The sequence below is a fragment of the Thunnus maccoyii genome, chromosome 15, assembly GCF_910596095.1.
Source record: "Thunnus maccoyii chromosome 15, fThuMac1.1, whole genome shotgun sequence".
In the NCBI taxonomy this organism is placed as follows: domain Eukaryota; kingdom Metazoa; phylum Chordata; class Actinopteri; order Scombriformes; family Scombridae; genus Thunnus; species Thunnus maccoyii.
Window position 1 is genome coordinate 14378713 of NC_056547.1, and position 25390 is coordinate 14404102.

The 25390-nt window shown below is 38.8% G+C and overlaps 1 protein-coding gene across 1 annotated transcript in view; it reads right to left on the minus strand.

Annotated features, from left to right (window-relative positions):
• csmd3b (CUB and Sushi multiple domains 3b) overlaps positions 1–25390 on the minus strand; it is a 386683-nt gene that overhangs the window by 23603 nt on the left and 337690 nt on the right. Inside the window, exons 48-59 of the mRNA XM_042434723.1 lie at positions 21741–21821; positions 21337–21450; positions 21023–21211; positions 20621–20767; positions 17805–17993; positions 16591–16776; positions 15921–16115; positions 13853–14026; positions 9442–9615; positions 3645–3818; positions 2680–2865; positions 2069–2242 (exon numbers count right to left, since the gene is read on the minus strand). Coding sequence (XP_042290657.1) covers positions 2069–2242; positions 2680–2865; positions 3645–3818; positions 9442–9615; positions 13853–14026; positions 15921–16115; positions 16591–16776; positions 17805–17993; positions 20621–20767; positions 21023–21211; positions 21337–21450; positions 21741–21821 — 1983 coding nt within the window. The remainder of the gene's footprint in view (positions 1–2068; positions 2243–2679; positions 2866–3644; positions 3819–9441; positions 9616–13852; positions 14027–15920; positions 16116–16590; positions 16777–17804; positions 17994–20620; positions 20768–21022; positions 21212–21336; positions 21451–21740; positions 21822–25390) is intronic.

Sequence of the window (25390 nt, forward strand, 5' to 3'; positions counted from 1 at the left end):
GCTTGCAGTAACCAGAGCTAAAAGGAATTATTCAATATTTTTGGAAATGCACTTATTTGCTTTCTTACATCAGTTACATGAGATACCACTCGTCATTAAATATGATGCTACAGCCGGAAGACAGTTAGCTTATCTTAGCATGACCCCAAAACCTATCCCTATCCCTGGGGCCCAAAGGATGATGACTCCATGGGTCAAGCAGTCAGGTGCTCACGGGTGAGCTTTCCTCGCAGGTCTGGCTCAAGAAGGGGGCCACAATCTTCCTGCTCTAGGTGTAGTACAGCAGCTCCGACATTGCCTTTCTGTTCGGAAAACAGTGGTTTGGTCCCTCCAGGTTAGGAGTGGGTTCCTGTACGGGACAGTTGTGTTTAAGAGGGAGCTGAGCCTGAAGGCGAAGCTCTGAATTAGCTAGCTGATCTATGTTCCAATCCTCGCCTATGGTCACAAGCTTTTGATAGTGACCAAAAGAACGAGATTGCGGATACAAGCGGGCAAAATGAGGTGGCTGGGGTTCACCCTTAGAGATAGGGTAAAGATCTTAGACATCCGTGTGGAAATGAGCAAGCTGAGATGGTTCAGGGATCTGATAAGGATGCCTCCTGGGCCCATCCCTTTTGAAGTTTTCCAGGCATGTAAAACTGATAGGAGACCCTGGGGTAGACCAAGAACTTGCTGGAGGGATTATATATTTCATCTGCCTTGGGAATGCCTTGGCATCCCCCATGAGGAGCTGGAAGACTGTGCTTGGGAGAGAGATATCTGGAGTAGCTCGCTTACCTTGCTTCCATTGCAACACAACCCTGATAAGCGTCAGGAAACAGGTGGATGGATAAAAAGTAAACATAAAAGGAAATTGATTTGAAGCTTCAGATGTAGACACAGCAACAACTAGACCTACTTGGTTAAAGTAAGTATAAGAATGCCCCCTAAAATGTGTGCGGTAACATAACCAACATTACATCAGAAACACTATTTTTTTCAACAGAATTGTGGTGTTAGCACTGCTAGCATGGGCTGAGCTCATATCTCTGCGGGGCTCTGGTACAGACCTGCAAGGTAAAAACCATGAATCACTGCTTCTTAAACTATTACCCTCCCTCACCCTGTGTCTCCCCCAGGCAATTGCTGTAAATAACAATGTATTCTTAGTCAACTTGTCTGGAATGTGTTTTTAGACGCTTTGTTATATAAGCCGCAGCTGGGAGCCTCTCAGTCTGGAGAGCCATAATCATGCCCCCAGCCAGCCAACTGAGAACCATCTAACTTAGACGGTTTGATGATGGAAGGTAAGGACGCTCTCTGTCTGGAGAGACAATCTAGTTTAAGAAACGGTGAGGTATGCATATACAGTGAATCCAGCATGGAGGAAATATGCTTCTGTAAAGCAGTTTACAGAACAATGACAGTGGTGCATCTACAGCTCAGCATATTCACTTAAAATGCACTCACCCCAAAAAGACAATACAACTAATGCTAATGAGAAAATGTATGGAATGTGTTTACATAAATTTAAGTATTTAAATATTAATATTTAAAGAGCATCTACCCATCATTATTCTTATCCTTCCTTTCACTGAAACATCTTTTCAGTCCTTTCCCTCAGTTTTTTTTTCACAAGAAAAAAAAATAGACATAAAAGGGGTTCACAACAAGGTTAAATTCAATTAATTCAATCTGTTTCTTATCAGAACAGAAATGCAGATGGTTAAAGGTCCAGGGCTGAGGTGTGTGTGTGTGTGTGTGTGTGTGTGTGTGTGTGTGTGTGTGTGTAGGTGTGAGGTTATGCTCCACAGCCCTTTTAACAGACAGATACTGATATATTTTCTTTTCATGGACCCAGTCTACCCGTTATCTGTCCATCCATCCCTCCCATTATCTCTCCAACTGAATGCAAAAGGGTTAAGAAAGTGTGGCGGCAGGATGTAAAGGCCTGAAACGCTCCACAGTCTGTTGGGTGTACATGTTTTAGACGTCACCCCTTTTCATCTACAACTCCTATCCATCCATCTCTTCTTCTGATAGGATGAAGTTTAAACTCTGTATATTCAATAGAGGTTAAAATGGTTACCAGAGCAGAAGGGCATGGGGGCGCTCCACATCCCATTGAGTTGACATGTCCTGGATGATTCTCCTTTCAGCTGTCTTCCGCCCAGACAGGAGTATCGAACCGTTGAACCAAATGTAAACTTATCTCCACTCAGCACACCGTTAGGGGGAGAGCCGGGATGACCACAGTCTACAACTAGAGACCCAGAGAGAGAGACAGAGAGAGGGGGAGGGGGTGGGGACAGGGAGGATAGATAGCTCGTTTAAGCTCAGCACAGTTTTGCAAGAGCTGCAGTGACTGCTGTCAAGAACTAGACACACAGATTTGAAAACTAAAAGATGGCTGTAAGATTAGGGATACAGAGACAGACACAGAAGACCCTGCAGTTATGAGGAGCATATTTTTTTAAATTTACTTCAAAGTGGATTTAGGGACTTTTATCACCACATCTGACAAGTCTGACAAGTGAATTATGACTCTGAGGAGAAGGTTATTGATACAAATTGCGTCCATCAGGTGCAGAGGGTTAACAAAAGGAAACAAAACCAGAATATATAATCTAGATCCAATTCCACTGTTGTCTGTCCCAGTCTCCCATCAGGTTAAAAGACAGAGATAATGGTTATACTAACCTATACATTCAGGTAGAGGTTTGTCCCATTGTCCAGTAGGCTGACATGTGAGTACAGGTGATCCGAACAAATAGTACCCAGGGTTACAGTCATAGAAAACCACAGTGCCAAAGGTAAAGTTCCCATGCTCTATTTTACTCTGCCGAATGGAGTTGGCCGGGATGCCTGGATCAGAGCAATTGACCACTATACACAGAGAGACACAGAGATGGACACACACAAATACACAAACAGAGGGATAAAAAAAGCATGTGTTATTTGGCATGAACCTGGGAGGGTCATTTCTCTTCCCCCCTCTCCTTTTTTTCCCTGTGAATTGCACCGGGATTACAGCTCTGTAAAATAATATAGGGCGAAATTGGAGGGTTGTGGTGAAGAAGGAAGAACTGATTGGGGCTTGTGTTTTAAAAGGGTAAAGATATTGGTGAATGTTAGGTGATCTCATGGAAGAGATAGGTTTGTATGTCCTGGATCCAGCCTTCATGCAGTTTAATGACTTATTATCATTGTGCTGCATTTTTTATTTTACATGATTCATTGGCACTTCATTCTGCAAACTAGGCAGGATGCTGAATGTTTCTGTGTAAATGTTCTTACTGCTACAATTATTGAAGAACAATCAGTGTGTAAGATTTATGTCTGATTGAAAATAAAAATATTTCACAGGGCTGGAGCCAGGAATGGGTTGAGAGAGATGTAGATGATTAAATCTACCTCAAAACTTTTCGAAAACAAATTTCAGTCCCTGTTATAATGAGTTCCAGGGTTAAGATGGCAGAAATATTGAAGCTAAATTAAGTTAGAGGTAGAATTGAGGTGAAATGGAGATGAAAAAGGTAGGGGTAAATAAGGATGGTGGTTATAGTAAAAAGGTGATAAGAGTAAATAAGAATAAGAGTTGAGGTGGTGTAAAAAGTTAGGGATAAATAAGGTTAGGGGTGAATACACTTAACTTTTCTCCCCACCTTTACACGTTGGGGGCGGGTGGCTCCACTGGCGGTTGGCCTGACACTTAGCGCGTGAGGGCCCCTCCATTTCATAACCCCGATTACAAACAAAGCTGACCACATCGTTGAGGTTGAAGCCGTTTCCCACCGTACGACCATATATGGGACTTCCTGGATGGCCACAGCTGATTGCTGTAGGGAAGACAGTGTGAATCATGGATACTTTTACCTTCATACAGATTTCTTATTATTAATTAAATCTATTTGGGATTGTGAATCACAAATGAGCATGCTTTAAAGGTAAGGTTTGCTTCATTGTATGTGACAGACAGACAGACAGAAACCAACAATGTGTTGGTTCAAGACCCTTTGTTTTTAGAAAAGTAAAGACTTTTGACCCACATGACCTGGTCAAAGTTTGACTGAAATGTGTACTGTCAGGTGTGTAGAGACAATAAGTAACTGCAGCTGGACACAGAAAAATACTCATATATTTGAATGAAGCGATGTGAGCGAACTAGGTGCTTGGGCCCTAATAAAGGAAAAACTGCAGTACAGAGCTACAAATTTTAGTTTTGATTTTATTTTTCTGCAGCACTTTATCACTAAACTGTCACTCACACTCAATGAGCTCCATACAACCCCGACACCCATCCCCCCCCTCCTATTCTCTCTCTCTCTCCCTCTCAGTTGGAGAGGAGAATGTCACTCTTCTTGTGAAATATCCTCATAAATCCCATGACTTTGGCCAAATCCTACATTAAAATCACATTTTTGTAGGAAATTTTGTCGCGAATCCATTGATACAGGTTTCAAAGTGGTCAGACTTATAGTTTAGACATCAGAACCATTTGTTTGACACAAAGTCCATGCCTAGAGATTGCCTCCCCATTGGTTTACATTGTAAGGTGTGATGTGGCACTACAACTTTCAGGGCTTATAATATCTAAATCGTTACAACGTTTATTACAACGTTTTTAACAACTTTTGTTCAGCATAGTGTCATAAGTCATGTATTCAAGATTGAAGCCGATACCATTAACGCTCTAGGAGGAGATAGCGTTTCTTGGGGGTCCAAAATTGGTGCAAAGTCATACGTTCATGGATGAATTTAGGACTTCCTGTTGGATTTAGGTCAGGGGTGTCAGTGTATGATTTGTAGGTCTTGATGAGACGAATAATTGAGTCTTGGTTCGATCTCTCTACGACATTCCTACGGGCCATGGCGGCCATTTTAGTGACATAGGTGGCGCTAAAGAGCACATTTTGGAACTTTGGGGGATAATTTTTACATTTTATCAAATTTTTTACCAGACCTGATGTACATGCCAAATTTGGTGAGTTTTTGAGCATGTTTAGGGGGTCAAATTTAGGGTTGAAGTGGCGGATTAATAAAGAAGAAAGAAAGAAAGAAAGAAAGAAAGAAAGAAACGGAACAGATACAAGAGGGTCTTCGCCCCTCTGGGGCTCAGGCCCTAAAAATATAAAAGTACAGTAATTTCCTAAAACAGCCAGGCTCTGTAGCTTTTTACCCAAACAGGAGTAAGTAGTGCATTTCTTGGGGACTATTTTCAGTTGTGGATTAATATACATTTACAGCTCTATTGAATATTTATGGACAGAATATGTGTGATTGACTCATACTCATATAAACACTACAATGCTATTGTTCATGGTAATGAGGGAAAATGTCACCCAGTGCAACGGTAAGGTTCATTGATGTGTTTTTAACAGTTTTGGACAACAATGGAGGTCTATGGCACAGAGAAAGCAACACTTGTTAGTTGGATTGATTTTAATGTTGGTTTGGGGGTTTTCATGTGGTTTGTTGCCAACAGGAAAAATAGAGAATACCAGCCACCAGCCTTATCTTTTAACACTTCAGAGAGTGAATTTATTGCATGATAGAAGTCAAAAGTATTTGGCATTGGCACCTAACTTGAACTGGTGCTACAAAGCAGCCTAGCTTAAGTGTTTTTCGCACATTTGAGTTATTTGAGACATAGCTGTATCTGTGTCCTGAATGAATGTTTATTGTCTATTGTCTATTGTCTATGCCACATGGTAGCAGCTGACCGCTGATGTGATTTAGATGCAACTCTATTCTATTTCATAAATGTTTCGGTTTCTTATAAGCCATTGGCTCATTTTCTCATCCAATTACAAAAATCCAATTTGGCAAGATTTCTTCTTGATATGAAAGCCACAAAAAGATATGAACCTAAACCAGAAATGAAAATTACTGCATATGCCTTGGACAGATTTTTCTGTCTAGAAAACCACAAAAAGCCCAGATCTGGACCAAATATAAATGCCTTTTCTACAGTAATTCATAAATATTCTCGAAAACATCAGCGGACCATGAAGACCTAGCTGGTACCCCAATTTAGGGTCATCATTTTGGAAATATTAGCACTTGCCATCCGCAGTGTTAGTTTTGAGTGTCCTCTGTTTGGCATTGTGCATCGTAATTATTCATCCTGTTAACTTCATTCACTGGGGCTTCTTAAAAGTTTGTTTGTGTCTTCATTGTGCTGACAACAGCGGTTTGATGTTTGTGTAAACACACAGTTAACAGTTACTGCCAACCACTCTCTCAAACACTCCCCCTTCAGATGTATTGCTTTATAACGAGAGGAGAGAAGAGGAAAGGGGAGGATAGGAGAGGAGAGGGGAGGAGAGGAGAGGGGAGGGGAAGGGAGGAGAGGAGAGGGGAGGAGAGGAGAGGAGGTCTGACCAAAGTAAAAGAAAATGGGAAAGACACAGGCTGGGTGGGTGGAAAAGTGAATAGGGAAACAGAGAAAACCAAAGAAAAGAGAGAAAGAGACGGCAGTAGTGTAGGAGAAGTCAAGACAAAAGAGAAAAAGAACAACTGAGGTGAGGAGAGCAGAGGAGAGATGATAAAGACAAGACGAGAGCGAAAGAGAAGAAACCAAGGTCTTTTTTTAGTTGATCAGTGAGAATCAGAAGTTTGTTTGCATTCCTAAGATACAAATTTATCTGACACCGTCAGCATGCCCTGCAGCTACACACACACACACACACACACACACACACACACACACACACACACACACTCACACACACTCACACACACACACACACACACACACATGCACATCATATTCTCATCATAATTCTGTGTTTGTGTCTCTAAACAAGAGCCTCTCATCTCCATAATTACAGTATAATTTGGCTGTAAAATGATTTCCCTCAATAACTCTTGCATGAATAACCTCAATAAAAACCTCAATAAACCTCAATAAAAACAGCATGGCACAGAAACACCCCCAGATACACAGATGTATACAAACACTATCATAACCAGATAGACACAGATGGGTGCAATACCCAAACACATGGTAATGCACAACAACATACATCTGAATTGAAGTCTCTATATCGAACATTTCTTTTTGGTTCAAGGGTCATAATCAAAACCAACTTCATAGAGAAAATCAATTCTGCCTTCCACTCAAGAAATGTAGACATCATGAGCTTCATCTCTTAAGCATGGTTCTAATTTAGTGAACGAATGGGCTGTCACTCTTGGAAAAAAGCCTTTGTAATTGGTTTGAGATGGCACTCATCATCGCCACCTTAACTGTGCCCAGTTGCGACCTAAAAACATTCAGGATGCTCACAGCAAGTGACTGATTTCAGTGGATTTTCACAGTAGCCTGGATATGTCAGAGCTTTCTGTTTTATCCTCAAGCCCAGCTATTTATCTCATCCAGACCACACTGGCAGTTGGGCCCCCTGGCCCTTTATACAGGACTGCTGGAGTGAATCTGCAGAACCAGCACTATTGGGCAAGTACCTCCGGGACGGGATATTTCTCAAATGGGGACCTCATGCCGGCTGTTTTCAAACAAAAGGTTTATTCTAAATGATTTCATTTCCTCCTTTTAATTTGGATTTTTTTTACCCTTGATGAAACTTGACAGGGATTTATCAGCTCTACCAGACAAACACCCTTGGTGGAGACTTTCCTGCTGTGTTATAGTAAAAACAATGTTAAAGGTAGCTACACTGTTAATAATGAATATCCAATGTTCATTGTTTTTCATTTGTAGAGATTTTTACCAAGAACAAAACCTAGATTTTGAGCAGATTTTATGTAATATGCATTCAAAGTGTTTCCTGCTCCAAGAAGACATTGTTCAACATACTTTTCACTGAAAAAGGTGAGTGGTAATAGTACCTTCTGGTTATAGAAAGTGAAGACAAAAAAAGGGTTTATTTGGTTTCACATAAAATATTTGGCTGAAAATCATACGAGACAAGTGCAGCAATACATTTCTTTGCGGATCATCATTTTCCCTCCCAGCAAGGATATCAAATTATTGTTTCCATCAAGTGTTCACTGTAACACAATATCAAATGCTATAAGTGTACAATGGCAAGGATCCCTGCTTAGAAATGTAATTTGAGGATTAAATATAAAATGTTAAGTTGGAATTTGTGAATCTTATTGTCTGTTTATTTACAGTGCTGTGCTGTGATCAGGTTGTTTTTGTAATATTTAAAATACACAAATTAAATATTCTTGGATTCTGTTTTGTGTGTCTCTCTCCATCCACTGCAAACACATGACTGAGCACACACACAGAAACACACACAAAGGATAGTTTCCAGTTAGTATTCCCTCAATTCTTATTACTGAACCACAACAAATGTTTGACTGCAGGTGGTTTTTAATGATATGTTAGATCAAATCACATCCAAGGCTGCACTCCTCCCATGGACTACCTTCTCCTGCTGTGGAGGACATTTTTGTCAATGACCATCAGTTTATTTCTATTCTATTTTCAAGGCATTTGGTAAACATCTATTTAATCTCCTCTTCATTATAAATGAAACCCTCCAAAATTAAATTTCATCCTGTTTATCTTGAAAGGCTGGTTTCATCAATGCAACGCCTCACAAATACTGTATCACATAGTATGTCTTCATTTGTCCAACATAGGCTTTTTCAGTGGTATGTCTCCAGAGTTATTATTAAGAGATATGATATTGATTCTTCAACTCCACAGGAAAAAAAAACAGAATTCAAATGAAAGTCAAAACTTTATTCCCAAATTGCATCTATTTGAAAAGACTTCTGTTTTCTTATTTGATATCTAACCAACAGCAGACTGTTTCAAGACCTGTCAAAATGTTTGTTTCCTCAAACAATCTTTATGGTAATGAAGAGTTTCATCTTATGGACACATCTACAATTCCTGATCACACAACTCCACACTAGTTTCCTAGTTTTCTCTTAGATTTCTCACTGAATCACTACAAAGTTGTGAATGCAGGTGATTTATCCCCTGCACATTGTCACCATCAACAGGATATAACTCGAGATAGATGGGATAGATAGATTTTGGAAATTGTCCACACATGGTCCATTTCACCATGTTTCAGCATTGTAAACCTTTCATTCTCCGGAAAGAAGAGCATCCCTGAGGGAGTTGGGGGAAGCTGGATTTCTGCTCAACTGTTAACTTGGAACAGAAAATCATAGATCAGCAGATATAATTTGTAAAGAGATGTGTTTAAGAGCTGGTTAGAGTGCTTAGCTCAGTAAGTGTATTAACAGCATTTGGATCACCCTGTTTCTACAGCTTCTAAAAAAAATTATATAAAAACTAATGATGTCTGGGTGTGCACAGTATGTGAGTGTTTGTATTTTTTTGAACAGATAGGCAGCCATCCAGACCACAGGTTGTCATGGAGACTGTTTTCTGTGGTAGAGGTTTGGGTTAGTTTATTCGTTTAGATGAATCTTTAGTTAGTACTAAATGCGTGGTTGTGTGTTTTTACTTACGTATGCAGACGGGCAGCTGTCCAGACCACTGGTTGTCTTGGAGACAGATTCGAACTGATGAGCCTATTAGTCGAAAGCCAGGCAGACACTGATACACGACTGTGTCACGGTAACCAAAGTTCTCCCCGATGACCTGGCCATTTACAATGCCTTCTGGGATCCCGCAGTGACCAGCTGAAACAGAAACAAAGACAGACTTAGACTTTAGATAATACTAAACTTGCCTCAGATGTACTGTTGTAAAGGAACCACTGTAATTGTAAATTTTGCATTAACTTAAGCTGTAATGAGACAAACAAGGACAGAACATCAAAAAGTAGAAGGTTCTGCGCTTTTGTGTTTGGCTCAAAAACAGATTAATGAGGATCAGTAAGACTCTGTATAAAGTGTGTATTTGCAATTTTCCTGTTATGCTTTGTGTCTATTCTGTTTGTCTGTTTAATTTCTTTGACTTATTTTTGTTATGACAAAGGGATAGCTAGTTGTCCTTCAGATATACAAATATTTCTGTCATAACTAAACTATACCTTAAAGACTTATTGTACCCACGAGATGGGTTGTCAGACATTTTCAGGGGTACAAAGACAATAAATAGGAAAAGGAGGTTGTGCTTCAATGATGGGATTCTCAGTGGAGTGCTAAACCCAAAATCCAGTGAGAATGTTCCAAAAAATATGAAAAGGTAGCACATTTCAAATTTCCAATTCAAGCAGGACAAAATTCTAACATTTCACTTGCTCACAATAGAAAAACTCTGCGTTTCAGCACAGAACCTTCTGCAAAGTGTTTGAAATATACAGGTTCAACTTGGTAATATACACAAGGACAGAGTTAATACACACTTTTCTTATCCATGGTTCTAGATACAGGGACAAACCACAAGTATATAGTTAAATCTGATTTAAACCCCATTAAATACAATATGAAGCTTCACAAAACACTGTTTCTGGCCATCATTGATTCACTATTAAGGCCATACACTAGATGGCAATAAAGAGACATAGATTACAAACAGTTCTCACTTAAAAAGCATTTTAAGCTGTAATAATCATTAAGTCCATTTGGTGCCATAGTATTGAGTGTGTATATCCAAGACATTTCTGCAAATCTCCATCTTTTTTCTCGTTCAGGAGAGCACCCACAATTAAAAATATTGTCATGTACAAAAATATGACTGAAAACAAGACCATGTGGTTGAAAGCAACTGGCATGTATAGGTGTGGTAACTGTGCCTGCTGCAACAATACAACAAATAGGAAATTGTTCAATCATCCCTTCATGGAGGGGAAAATTCCTATTCATGAATTTATAAACTGTAAGTTGACTCATGTTATAATGTCCCTGTGGTCTAGCATACGCTGGACAACCCAAACGACCCCTTAAACAACAAATATCAGAGCACAAAGCTACAATCTGTACAAGCAATATGGATTAGGTGATTGCAAAACATTATGCTGAAGCAAATAATGGTTCACCCTCTTCATTAAAATTCTGTGGGATTGAGAAGGTCATTATGCTTACTAGAGGAGGTGATGTTCTGAATAAACCGGCCCAGAGAGAATGTATGTATGTACTAACATTTCGCTTTTCTCCAAACACAAGTGTATAGTTAAATCTGATTTAAACCACATTAAATGCAATATGAAGCTTTACAAAACACTGTTTCGGGCCATCAGATTCACTATTAAGACCATGCACTAGATGGCAATAAAGGGACATAGATTACAAACAGTCCTCACTTAAAAAGCATTTTAAACTGCAATCATCATCAAGTCCATTTGGTGTCATAGTATTGAGTGTGTATAAACATTTCTGTCTGGGCCAGTCTCTTCAGAACATCTCCTCCTCTAGTAGGCATAATGACTTTCTCAATCCCACAGAATTTTAATGAAGAGGTTGAACCGTGATTTGCTTCAGCATAATGTTTTGCAGTTGCATAATCCATATTTCCTGTTTTGTACTCCGATATTCATTGTTTAAGGGGTCGTTTGGGTTGTCCTACGTATGCTAGACCACAGGTACATAATAACATGTAAATCACATGAGTCGACTCACAGTTTATAAATTCCTGAAAAGGAAATCCCCCCCAGTGTGGGAATGATTGAACAATTTCCTATTTGTTGTATTGTTGCAGCAGGCACAGGTACCACATCAATACATGCCAGTTGTTCTCAGCCACGTGGTCTTGGTTTCAGTCATATTTTTGTACACGACAATGTTTTTAATTGCAGGTGCTCTTCTGAATGAGGAAAGGGATGGGGATTTGCAGAAATGTCTTGGATATACAAACTCAGTGCTATGACACCAAATGGACTTAATGATGATTACAGCTTAAAATGCTTTTTAAGTGAGAACTGTTTATAATCTATGTCCCTTTATTGCCATCTAGTGTATGGTATTAATAGTGAATTTGAAGGCCAGAAACAGTGTTTTGTTTCAGACTTAACTGTTTACTTGTGAGTGGTGAAAAGTGAAATGTTAGTATTTGAAAATTTGAGATGTGCTACCCTTATATGTATTTTGATACAAAGACAATATCAACAAAAACAGTAACATTTTGCTTGGGTCTGGGAGTTTAAAACACACCTTATGGTTTTAATATCTCCTTGGCTTAAGATGCAGTTTGTTGCCTCTGTGTTGAGCATTAAAATGTTGAACATCTGCTGAAACCTTTTGCAAGTGTGTAAAAGTAGGCGACTGCAGCTTGGAACCGGTTTTATCCTTTATATGAGTCACTCACACACACAATGAAACATCAAAGTGAGAGCATAAGAAGCGTTCTACCTTCACAAAATATTTGAGGTTTTTATCACAAATTGGATTGCCTCTCATGTACAATGAAGGCTCAGATGGTCAGTTGCCTTTTACATTTTCACATCTGCGTCACTGTTCACTGTTCCTTCAAAAGCATCCAACTTCTAAATGAAGATGTCCCTGTGCTTTTAAAGAATTAGACTTAAAACAGGATTTTTGAAAACCTTTTTACTCCCTGATCAGATATATATATAGATACTTTATTAATCCCAAAGGGAAATTAAAATAACAGCTCAGATCAGATTGATTCCCAGACAGCTGATTGATGAGGAGAGCTAATGCAAGATGATGAAAAGGCATTTTACAAAGTAGAAAGGAAATGTGTATTTTCAGTGGTCAGAGTTTGTATTGAGTATTGATTTATTCTTTACAGTAGACAAAAACCTGAACCGTGTCCCTGATATCAGCAATTGCTCACAATTCAAAGGCAGCCAAGGAAGTGGAAGATATAGAGAAGAGAAAAGGTTGCCTCATATCACCTTTGTCATTTCACACTTTCTTTGAGGTGTTGATTACTGGAGTTAAAGGGCATTACTCAATTGAGTCACACACTTTACTTTCTTGAATATATTGCAGAACTTTGGAGAAGAGTTAGAGCCTAGACAGCAGTCAACTTATTCTTCTTTACAGCAAGTTATTACACAGTTTCAACATACTTTATAACCGCCATTCAATAAACAAAAGGAAAACATTAAGAGCAATAAATAAGTAAAATAAAGAAAAATACCTTCAAGTGTGTTTTTCTTTTTAAGCAGGCAGTGCAGAGAAATCATTTGAGCTTTTCCCAGCAGAGAATTTCATCTATTTATTTATTTATTTTTATCTGTTTATTGATCCATTTGAGGCAGATCTTGAGACAGATCTTCTGTTTGAGGATCAATAATACATGGGTCATTTTTAATCTTGTTTATCATATCAGTTTTCATTACTGCGATGGAAACAGCAAAAATAATTATACAGGCCTACGTGTTAAATAAGCAAAACGTGGACAGTCAAGCAAAATATGTTTTGAAGGATAATAAGAAAAGTTATTGAATGAAAATGCTGTTTATAGCACCTTTTTAGGCCTCAGTTTATTTATTTCTTGACAGAATCATGCCTCCTCACTACATCTCAAATCCCCCTCAGCCTGTGAAGTATTCTGGGAAGCGCTGTTGAGGTAGTGAGGTTTCACAGAGAAGTGACAGCACCATGTCATAACATCTGTTACCTCTGGCTTGCACACTGACAGAAGAAAGTAGCTGTTTTCTCTGGTTTATATATATATATATATATATATAAAAAAGAACATTCAAAATGAATTTAGAGACCGAACAGCAGAAGTTTCCTCGTGATAGTTTTGCTCGTGAGGTGGTCGAGGCCAGAAGGAAGCAGCTGTGCAACCAGACGAGAGGTGTAGGTCACCTGATACCTGTCCTCATTAGATTGACTTGAAAAATCACATCTATCAAACTCCCTCTCTAATGGGGGATGTTTCAGTGTGTCAGTGTATGTATGTATTAACATGCAGTATATGTCATAAACCTTGAATTTCAGTCACCAAGGTTACATACACTATTTTAACATATACGTCAGAATAGTTTTAACATCCATATACCTAAACATCGTGTTTCCGTTCCACTCCAAAGCCCAGACGACAGGCACTCCCTGACAGCTGACCCCACCAGCATGAAGCCAGCATCGCAGGTAAAGATGGCTGTAGCACCAAATGATGCCTGAGTACCAATCTTCTTCCCATTGGGTGGAGATGGCAGCTCACTGCAGGAGATAACTGCAACACACAGTCAGAAACAAGCAATTTAAAAGCAGTTGTGCACCAATTTAGCACCAAGTTAATCTGAGTAGCTGGTAGAGCTCATTGGTTTCAGTGAGGAACACTACCAATGTTGGCAAGCTCTTTATTACGCAAATTTAATGTCTTTTTTGGCTGGACTGCAACAGCAGCTTACTGACGGACCCGCTAGCTTTTCATACACAGTCCAGCCATATAGTAGGTTCTGACCTAGTCTTGTTTTCTTATGTTCAGAGAGGCTTGGTGAAGACGATAACTGTAAATTTCCAAATGTCACGGGATTCTTTTAAGTAAAATTGCATTCATTCAAAATGTCAAAAATCCCCAGAAGGAAAATAACAGATGGTAGTTTAAAAATGTCATGGCAAGTCTTAGAGTATGTTAGAGTTAAAGTATGAATTGGAAGATGAAAAAAAAATGTTTTCCTCACACTGTAAGTCAGTCATCATTTCAACAAATTAGTAGAAATAAAGAATGAATACATCACATTTAAAGTAACATTAAATACACCTCTATACTTAGAAAACAGCAAATTTGAAATGACAAGTTTTTTCTTTGTTTGTTTGTTTTTCTTTTAACTGGCTAGGCAGTTTAATTTGTGTTTGTATATTATTTAATCTACGTTTGATCCTTACTGACTTTAGCTGTCACACAGCTAGTTAGCCATTTACTGTCACCAGTGTTGGGAAGGTTTCTTTTAAATGTAATAGGTTACAGATTAGTGGTTACCCTGTTAAAAATATAATAAGTAATGTTACTATCTTAATTGCCTCATCAAAGTAATGTAACTTATCACATTTGATTATTTTTCTAACAAATGTTTGAAACTGGGCAATAAAGCTGAAAAGTCTTAAAAACATCAATTTAAACCAGGCAATGTAAACCTCATTTCCAGCACTGAAGGGCATTCTTGTCTAATGACATGGCCATCTGCCTTGATGTGATTGGCTGGTCGCAGGCATAGCAGACTCAGATTGCTTAGGGCCATGTGCATTGATTTGATTGGCAGAGGAGAGGTGGTGCAAATTCAAACAAGAACCGATCAAAAACAACGCTCAAAATTTGAGCGCATACTGCCAAATGAATGGAACCTGTCTAGATGTAGAGCCAGCTCCTTGTAAGCCATCCTACCCTTGATGGTGTTACACTCAAATATGTCCCAAAAACTTTGCTGACTCACGTTGTCTGGACATATGCCAAAAGAAGGCATTCCTGCATGGTGAATAGATGCAAAGCAGCAGAGTGAATGTTACATTCTACATAGAAGTTTTTTACCTTAACTAATATATTTGGATGTAACCCCTTTATAATCACCAACATTTTGATTAGTACCTGCAATTTAATTATATGTTTTTTCTCAGTAGCGGATTACAATTACATTTATTCATTTGTAGTTTAATTACATAATGCTGTACATGTACTAGTTCTCCAACTTTGGCTTTTACTAAAAACAATTTAATCATATTTTTTTTCTCTTTTCAAACTGTTCACAGCCAGTGGTAATATCCCGCTGTCTAGATTTAAAATATTAACAAGGAAATAAAATAACATAATCTGGCTCTTGATTTGCCTTAAAATTGGATCACCCATACACTCCTCTTTTTTATTAAATGTATGCCAGAATAAATAAGTCCCATTATTATCTACAGCAAATGGCAAGTATTTGTAGATATCAGAGTAAACACACAAAAACTTTGCACAACTTACAGTACCATTAGGATCTGAACATACAGATACAGTGTGTGTCTTAATTGGGCTGACGAGTCGTTTTCCAATGCCTACATGTTCAAATCTGTAATAACGGCTAGCTCATTGCTAATACGGTTTTTCACTTGCAGCGGTCATTACATCATCACTTGTCTCATTTACTCACCCTGACAGTGCGGCCTCTCGTTTCTCCAGCTCCACATGCCATTGGGCAAGCACTGGATGTGGGCGGGGCCTAACCTGTAGTAGCCTGGATCACATGTGAACACAATGCGAGTTCTGTATTCATAGTGTGAACCATTAACAATCCTCCAGCGGCCGTGCTCCAGAGAAAATGACCCGATGCTGGGACACACGACCACTAAAAAGAGACAGAGCAGAGAGAAAGAGAGAACGAAGGCTTATGAAATTGACTTACATAAAAAAAACACAATTACCATTTTATATATTATTTTAAAATAGTGTCAGATATTTAATAGCCTTCTAAGAGTCGGGCCAAGCCACTGTAAAATATCCCACTGGTGTATAATAATGACTGGCAATTTAAATAACAATGCCTTAGCCAAAATGCCTGCCACTCATAAATGTTGCTTAGAATATATCTAGTATCTTACTTTGTAGGAAATGATTATTCAACCATCACTGTTTAAATAATGTATCATTTAATATTTTGTGATTTTTGTGACTAAAGCAATGAGCCTTTCATTGCAGTCTCTTGTTCACATTCATGGATGTTTTTACTGTGGCTTTACTGTTTTGATGTGTCCAAATTAATAACACAGTCAGATTTGGTATTCATATTGTTGATATTCCACTGATATCTATGTGTTACTAACCTGAACATCGTGGTATCTTATTGTGGTTGCTCCAAGTTCCATCAGGCTGACAGATGGCTGACGTCAGTTCTTTACTGGAGAGTCTGTATCCGTCGTTACAAAAATAGGAGACTCTTGTTCCGACAGAGTAGTCAGCTGTTAAAACGCCGCCGTTTATCGGAGCCTTGGGCGCCCCGCATGAGACAGCTTGGGGAGGACAGATACACACTGGTTAAGATGCAAACTGACACACACAGAAGGCCCTAATGCACAGTTATGTCTGTCAAGTATGTTACGTTATGTATGTCATAAACCAAAAAATATGCAACTGAGAGATGCTTGATTCCCAGTTCTAGCAAAAATACATCCATCTTGCTGAACATGCTGCTCCAAGGTGTTTTTAAGTAGACTGGCTTGTAGAGCACCAGACTGTGTTATTACACAGTGTTGACAATGTGCTTTACATCCTTCATTTGACTTTCTATCAATACCAGCTATGAGCTGCTATGGTTATTTGATATGTTGGATTAGACCACGGCAGGTGCAACATTAAAATTTCATCAAATCTTTGTTTAACTTACAGTAGTATATTCTTAAAAAAACAAAAAGAGAAAAGGAGAAAGAAAAGGCACTATCTGAAAATAGCAGTCATAGCAGTCTATCATTCTCATGTTTCATTTCATTTACCAAATGGATACCAATTTTATGTGACATTCATATATGTAATCCCCTGCGTATCGACAATTGTTCTGGCATTTTACTCACTTCAAAGTGGAATGTGTCTTTGATGGAGCAAAAAGATAAATTGTGCTTAGATGAGGAAGAAAAGCCTTTTCAAGGTTTTGTAGTTAAGAGGAATTTAGTTGTGCTTTCTACAGTATGTGCTTATTATTGTATCAGTGTTAGCTATATTAGCTATGAGTCATGTTAACAACCAAGTGACTGATGTTCAAATGTATAGCTCACAAAAAATATAATTATCGGCCAATCTGGGCAGAACTCAATTAAAATAGTAACTAATGTTAGTTGTAGCTAGTGTATCTAATAAAACTTCCATTTTTTCCTTCTGTAATTAACTATCATTTTTAATATTTTGGCCCAAAATGCGCATACACTTTTTGAAAGTTTCCATCATAAAAATAATATGAATGAATGGTGTATTTGATACTAATCGATATCACACATAAACAACTTTCCAGTGGAATTTAAGAACACAAACACACAGTGACACACACCTTGACACGCAGGTACAGGAGAGTCCCAGGCATGGTAGCCGAGTGAAGTGCGGCGACAGGTCGCTGTGGCGTTGCCTATGAGACGGTAACCGCGGTCGCAAGCCCATCGCACAACGCTGTTAACATGGCCGCCACTCTGAGAGGAGATAGAGCCGTGGAGGGGGGAGTCTGGAGTGGAGCAGTACAGGGCTGGAGTGGAAGAAACACATTTAAAAACAGAGATTTGAAATGATTTAACACAGGGCGGTTTACTAAAACTGGAACTAGACAGTTAAAATTAAGCAAGAAAACCTTGTTAACATGAAATATCAAGGAAGATAGTTTATTTTTACTATTATGCATTTACTATTCTATACTATAACCATACTATACTATGTTGTTACCATATTAATGTACAATATTGTTACTTAATCTAGCAGACCAGGAAGACAGACGTTAGTGCCTTCACATCAATTCACAATAATGGAGAGTGTCTGCATGAAAGTGTACAAAATTATAAACATTAACAGTATATAAAAGTCTTACTAGCAAGGATTTAATGTTACTGATATTACATTCTGGTATCATGGAACGAATTTCAAAGATTATGATTACTAAAAAAAAAAACACCAATTAATGTGAGTCACTACTGTACTTATGACACAATAGGAGGCCTGAACACAATGGATTGATGGCATGTGCGCCATGGTTGTGAATAAGATTTTTACTGACTACAATTACGGCTTAGATTGTGTACTTTAAACTGTGCTATTAGAGTCATAAGAAGGAGTAGGATGTCATCACTGTAAGTACAATAGCTTCTTGTTGGGCAAAACTAAATAGAAGTACTGAGTAGAAATATTAATGACCACATTCATAATGGTGATTAGGATCTATCCGACAGGCTGTATGAAGGCCAAATAAACTAAATAATTTGTCTCTCTTATGAGCACTTTTTTGATGGAACAATCAATGCGCAGAGTTACAGTTGATGTCAGACACAGGCGAACACACAGCCCGCAAAGTCATCAAGAGGATGGCTATATGCAATATGATGAAATATTCTGACACCAAGGAACATTAATCCTTTCCTCCAGACAATATTGGCAGCAGGGAAAACAAGAGGGACTGCTGCTGCAACCGGAAACAACCTGGCAACAAGTTTACTATCAACTGCGTTTGTCTATAGACTACTGATATACTGCGGTCTTTGTCACTATGGGAGAAGATAAAGGCCCTTATACAACGATACCAATATGTCATATTGTAAGTTACCAGTAGCAGTTTCATTATGTTCCTCAGTCATTGCATATAAAGATTACTAGGCCTGGGGCCAGTAAGATGTAGATTTGGGCCAGCTGCCTGGTCTGTAACTTCCCACATTGGGCAGTTGCCCAAAATAAGGTCAATAATAAGGTCAATAAGGCCTTATTTATTGGTTCTTATATATGTCCCTCTAGTCTGCTACTGGCCCAGTATCATTTGTGTGTTGACCAAGCACCACTTAAGAGTTAGAGAGTGGCTCATTACCGTGATTTCTCTCGTGTGTCTAAACATTTAGAGTCACTGTTGGTGATGTTTTTTTTTACAGTTTGTCAGTGATTTCCAGTTAAGGCTCTGACACAGTTTATTTCTAAAAGCACTAAAAGTTACCGCAAACACTAAAATGATAGCCACATTAGGGGCCGGTATCACTAAAATGTCATGTAGGTAAAGCAGCCAGCTGACAAACTCTTATCAGATACAATCCAGCTTCTTCCCCTTCTAGTGCTTTTAAGAGTAAATTGCTTGACAACTGCTGATTACATTTACACAAAGAAAATTTTGGTGTTTATACTGACAAATGTTTCTTGTTAAAAGATAATATGAATGAAATAAAAATATAAAATAAAAAGTTGGTATGTCTTTATAATAATAATAATAAAAAAATAACATAAAGGTAAAAATTTCTCTTTTTAACTAGAAACTGGGCAGATTTTTTTTTAGGCCAGTGTATGAGTCTGCTGTCATACACTGGCCTTATTGTGCAAGTTAAAAAACATTCTTTAAGGTGAATCTTCAGCATATGTTAAACAATCCATGCAGGTGCTCACATTAATCACAGCTATTGGATAAGGTTACAGAGTGGGAGCGTCAAGGGAGGCTATTCTGTTATTATTCAGAGTATAATTCATCATACGGAACAGTGGTGATTTAAAGGTTAAAAAAGCAGTTCTTCACTAGGAAGTTACAAGTACGAAGCAAATAAGCAAAGAAAAAAAACAGGCAGTACTGCCTCCTCCCCCTTAACTGTCAAAAAATGCCCTTGAATAACCTACTCAAGCCCCATTACCCATTTGAAGGTGCTTAATGCCCGGAAGTCTAAAGTTATACTCAGCACGCCCAGGTGCAAGACTGTCTAAATGCAAAGCTTGCTGTAAAACAGCATCTGTGCTCATCAAGCTTTCCTTGGATGAATAAAACTTAAGAACTAACCCATTATACAATTTAGTAAACTGCTTGGGAGACAGACAGAAGTGAGGTAGAAATGTATGCTGAAGATGGAGAAACAAAATGCTTAGGTGAGCTGAAGAAACTGAGACTGTAAATATTCACATGGATTTTTCTCCCCACAAAACCACAAATTGAGTAACTTTCTCAACTAACTTTTGCATATCTGTTGTGCAAATCATAATCTATACTTTAACACAATTTAGAGGTGAAACATCTCCTCCAAGAGCTCTAGCACTCAGCAGGCCCTTCTGTCTGTCTCTATCTCCCTCTGTCTTTATATCCATGCAATATAATAATGTTAAGTAGTAGTAAAATAAAGTTGGGATACATACTTTGGTACTCACCAACATAGCGAATTTTGAAGCCTTTCTTGTTTGTGCCGTGGTCTGAGGACCAGCGAACCAGGAACTGATGACCGGCAGTTGTGAGGTTAAAGGGTGTTGGCAGGTCACCGCTCAGCATCGCCAAAGTGGGACTGTTTGCTGTAGGACCTGAGAGAGATCAAGACAGTGAAAAGGATGGGGGGAGCAGGGAGAGAGATGAATAAGACGGTGAAAATAAACAGATCTGTTCTATTTATTACTTTGTATTGTTCTGCATTTTGTGACATTAACTGTATGCCAAGTTTTCCCATGGGGATAATTAAAGTGTCAGCTTAACATATTTACACCTTTGAGAAAACAAACACTTCTTAACTCAAGTCTTAATGTGTGACAGTGTGTATGTGTTTGGGTGTGTTTTTTTACCGTCAAAAATCTCCAACACGTCAAACTCTCTCTCAGTGTGGAAACTTTCAAAGGTAATGGTGACGTTGTATCCTTTTTCTACTGTAACGCTCCATGAACACATTTGAAGATTAGGGTAGCTTTCTGGCCAGCCAGGGCTCAGGATCACACCAGAAGAGTCATATCGCACATCGTGTGCGGGGCATTGGACTATGGGCAGAAAATCAAGGGTTATGTTCAATGTGACACACTGTTTTTGTTATTTTCAATGTTCTAAACATGACGTATATGAAGTATTAATTTAAAACACTACTATTGCATTGACATACACACACCTTGGCATGTTGGAGGCGGTGCATCCATCTGTAGTCGTTCTCCGAGGCGACAGGTTAGAATCTCACTGCCGACCAATGAAAATCCAGGATGGCATCGGTACCGTATGATGTCGCCTAGAAGCCCAAATTCAGGGTATGAGGAAGGTGTTTAGAAAGAACGGTCAAGGCAGTGAGAAGGAAACAACACTGCCAGTCTCATATAATTTACAGTCAGTAGTGGAATATAAGTAAGCACATTTACTTAAATAAGGTACTTGTATATACCCTAAAAGTATGATGTCTTCTGTGGAGTTTATGGAGAAGACGATCACTGTTATCTTGTTGGCAACTGAAAAGTTACGCTCGTTTGCAGTCTCCATCAGAGTGACATGACAAGAGGCATGGCACACAGACAGACAACTTACCTATCTCCAACTCTCCATCTTCCATCAGTATGTCAGCGTTGGGCACTTCTGGAGGAGGCTGGCAAACCCTTAATTGGTAAGCTAGGAGAAAAGACACAGCAGAGGAGAGGAGAGAGGCCAAGAAGAGAGACAATATATGAGAAAATGTCAGAAGAAAAGTGGTTGTTAAACCTAACCTGGGCTGGTCTAGACAGGGTGAAAATTTAGGAATGTTCAGCGCTTTGAAAACTGGCACCTACTTTTGAGAAATTGTTAATGTTACTTGCTGGTGTACCTGCACTAATGGATAAGCTTCCAGTTGTCTGTGCCTAAATGACCGCACCGGGAGATGCAGTGAGAAAATGCAACTTGTTTTCTGTTTATCTTAGTGTTTTTATTTAATCTTAGTTGTTTCAGTTTAACTTCACTTTTTAAGTTCAGGTAGTTGGGTCAGGAATGCATGGAATCAAAAGCAGACCAGGTACACAGATACAGCACTGCCTTGAATCATAAAAAAGGAATAGGCTTCACAGCTACTGGGCTGAAGGCTGTAATCAATATTACTGCATGACCATAGATCACTCACTAACAGAGAGAGAGAGAGAGAGAGAGAGAGAGAGAGAGAGAGAGAGAGAGAGAAAATACAGACAGAGTGAGGATAGAGAGAGAGAGAGAGAGAGAAAGAGAGGAGGCTGAGGGCTATAAGTCAGGATGAAATTGACTATGAAAATGAGACCTGCCAATAGTATCTGCTGCTCTCATGCATATCAAAGCTTGTGGTCCGTGTGTGCGTGTGTGTGTGTGTGTGTGTGTGTGCCACTATGTTTGTGTGTGTCTGTGTGCATGTTTGTAGGTATGCAGCTAAAGTATCTAAGCTTCTGTGTGCATAAAGAGGAGAGGACCACTGTGAGCAGTCATTGATCTCACTAATCTCCAAGACAATTTTTATAGCTATTTCTACATTCATGTCACATTGGCTTTCTCAATCTCACGTCCAGGACAACATTATCCACCGTTGTATGGTCCTCATCTCTGTATGGAAGCGAAGGCATTCAGAACCCTTGACCCACAGATAAATAAATAGAGAGACAATGACTCGGATAAACATCCCCGAACAGTGGATTGGTGCTTCTTTTGGGGTTTATTTGGCATTTCAAACCAAAACTGCACTTTAGCAGCTGTCTCAGATGCAAACTCTGACATTCTGAATTTCAATCACGTCACTAAAGGACACTAACGAAGAAATGTAGAAACTTTGTCCCTTACTGTGACAAATTCATGCTGGGGAGAAGGCTGCCCCTATTCTTCCTGTAATTATCAACTAAGATTTAAAGTCTTCTCCAAATTATCAAAAGGGTGTCCTGCTCACTAACATTACCTACCTCTCACTTTTGTCTTTTTTTGTTTTCTTGTTATATTGTCTAATAAAAGTGAAGTGACAAAACCATGCCAACTACCATACATGTCATCCCCCTTTCCTCTTATCCATCTTTCCTGTCACTATCTGCTGTACACCCCCCTTGAAAATAGACGTGAATCCATCAGATGGTACTGTTCCTGTGTGAGTGTGACAGCTGACAGTTAAAACCTGCCAAAGGAAATTCATTAACAACATGTCATCTGTCTGAAAAAAAAAAAAAAACAGGAAAGCCTGCTCGAAAAACAACTTGACATGTTTTCACTGAAGAGCACTGAACAGGAGCTTTTGAAAAGAAGCAAATATGAGCTGCATAAAGAAGGGGGCGGGAGATATACAAGTATATGTACTGCACGGATGCGTGGGTGTGGGTGATGACAAACTGCGTCGTGAAGGGTAAACAGAGTAAAGAAAGTTAGACTCATTAGAAACCATTCTATGAAATTAAAACTTAATCCAATAAAGGCAACTATTACAGGACCTAAACTGACCAGAATGAGGAATAACAGCAGTAGCATTATTTTTTATGGCTGGTGAAAACCTAGTATTACCAAAATCAAAGGTTTCATTAGAAAAACAAGACTAGGTCAAAACCTAATATGTGGCTGGACCGTGTACGGTCAATGTGTGAAATTGTGGCCAATTTGTTACAGGGATAGTCAGTGGTAGTGTCTATAATGTGAATTCTTGGATATTAAATATTCATCTGCAATTTTCTGTAGTATCCCAGCAACATTTGCTGGTAAAGTGTACTGAAGTAGCATTATCACATGACATGATTAAGCCAAAAAAGGTTATAAATGTTGCAAGAACAATACTTTCCACTCATATCTTGGGATGTTTGACTTGAAAGAGAACTTATTTTAATTCTAATAATAACTATTCTAATTATCTGTTAACTCCCCTTACTCTTTCATCTGCTTCACTCTGCAGATATCTCTCGTTTTTCACTCTGCATTGAGTGTTTTGTCGGTGCTTGTTACTCCCTTATGTCCCTATCCATCTTTTTTCTGCCTCTTTCCTGGTCGATGATCATGGAGGCTGCAGTGGAAATTGTATATTAAAGTTTTGACAGCATTTTGGGTGCAAATTCAGGAGGCTTATCTCTGCCTGGTTACTGCAGTTACAGTCAAATCAAGCGCACCTGCAGAGCAGCTGGCCCACACTAAACTGAACAGCCTACATGAGTCTCATGTTTTACCTGCAAGATTCGATTTTTAATGCTGTTGTTCATCGTTTGAGATGTGAAAACATCAGAGAAATAAAAAGCTTGCGTCCTGTTATTAGTTCAATTATAAAATCCGAACGCACTACAGAGCGTCTCTCCTGCTGGCTGTTGACAGCGCTGTCAGCTGGAGAGTCAATCACACTGACAGTAGAAGAGGAGACAGTAGAGACGTTGTTATGTGTCTGTTTAAACAGGAGTTTAGCTAACTTCACTACATTTAACACCTGAGCTGAGGAAACACAGTCACTCTGCGTCGTGCTGCTGTCCTCCACTTCCATCATCTTGTGTTGATTAATTATGAAAGAGCCAATGGCCAATGGGGAAACTCCAACACTTGGCTGGCTGACCAATGATGCAACCTCATCACTCACTCAGTCACTCACTCATGGACAACCATGGTTATGGGGCTGGTCTGTGGTCAGTCCAGCCAAAAAGGTTACTTTTGGTCTTGATGATGCATTTTGAGGACAAATGGTGCTTATAAAGTATTTTTCTCATCCTATGGCAAAAATGAAAACATTTAAATGACCAAAATGAGAGTAACAGTAGGAGCATTAGACTGACTACATACAAATGAACACTAATTATACTGTATGTTAAAGATTGTAATCTAGTGAAACTAAATTCAAGTTTTACACAAATGAATGAACAATAATAGTAAAAGTAACATGCTACTCTGGTCCAAAAATGATACTGCAAGGATTTCTTACATGTATGGAATTCTTCAGTGTAAATAGGTTCCTACAGTTTTAGGACAATATTATAATTCTAGCTTTATACAACATTTTATTTGGCAAATATAACCCTTTAAAACCATTATACAAAAAGTGGGTTCATGTGGTCAGCACATAAATGATCATGTGATCATGAGTGTCAGCCAAAGTAGAGCTAAATCCTCTCATATGACAGCAGATGGATGCAGACAAAAATGACAGAGACCGAAGTGTCTGAAGATTGATGTTTGCGGGCAGTCAGGTGAAAAAAAGAGAAACAGAGACGATTGGGGAGGTTTTCATCTTAAATAGT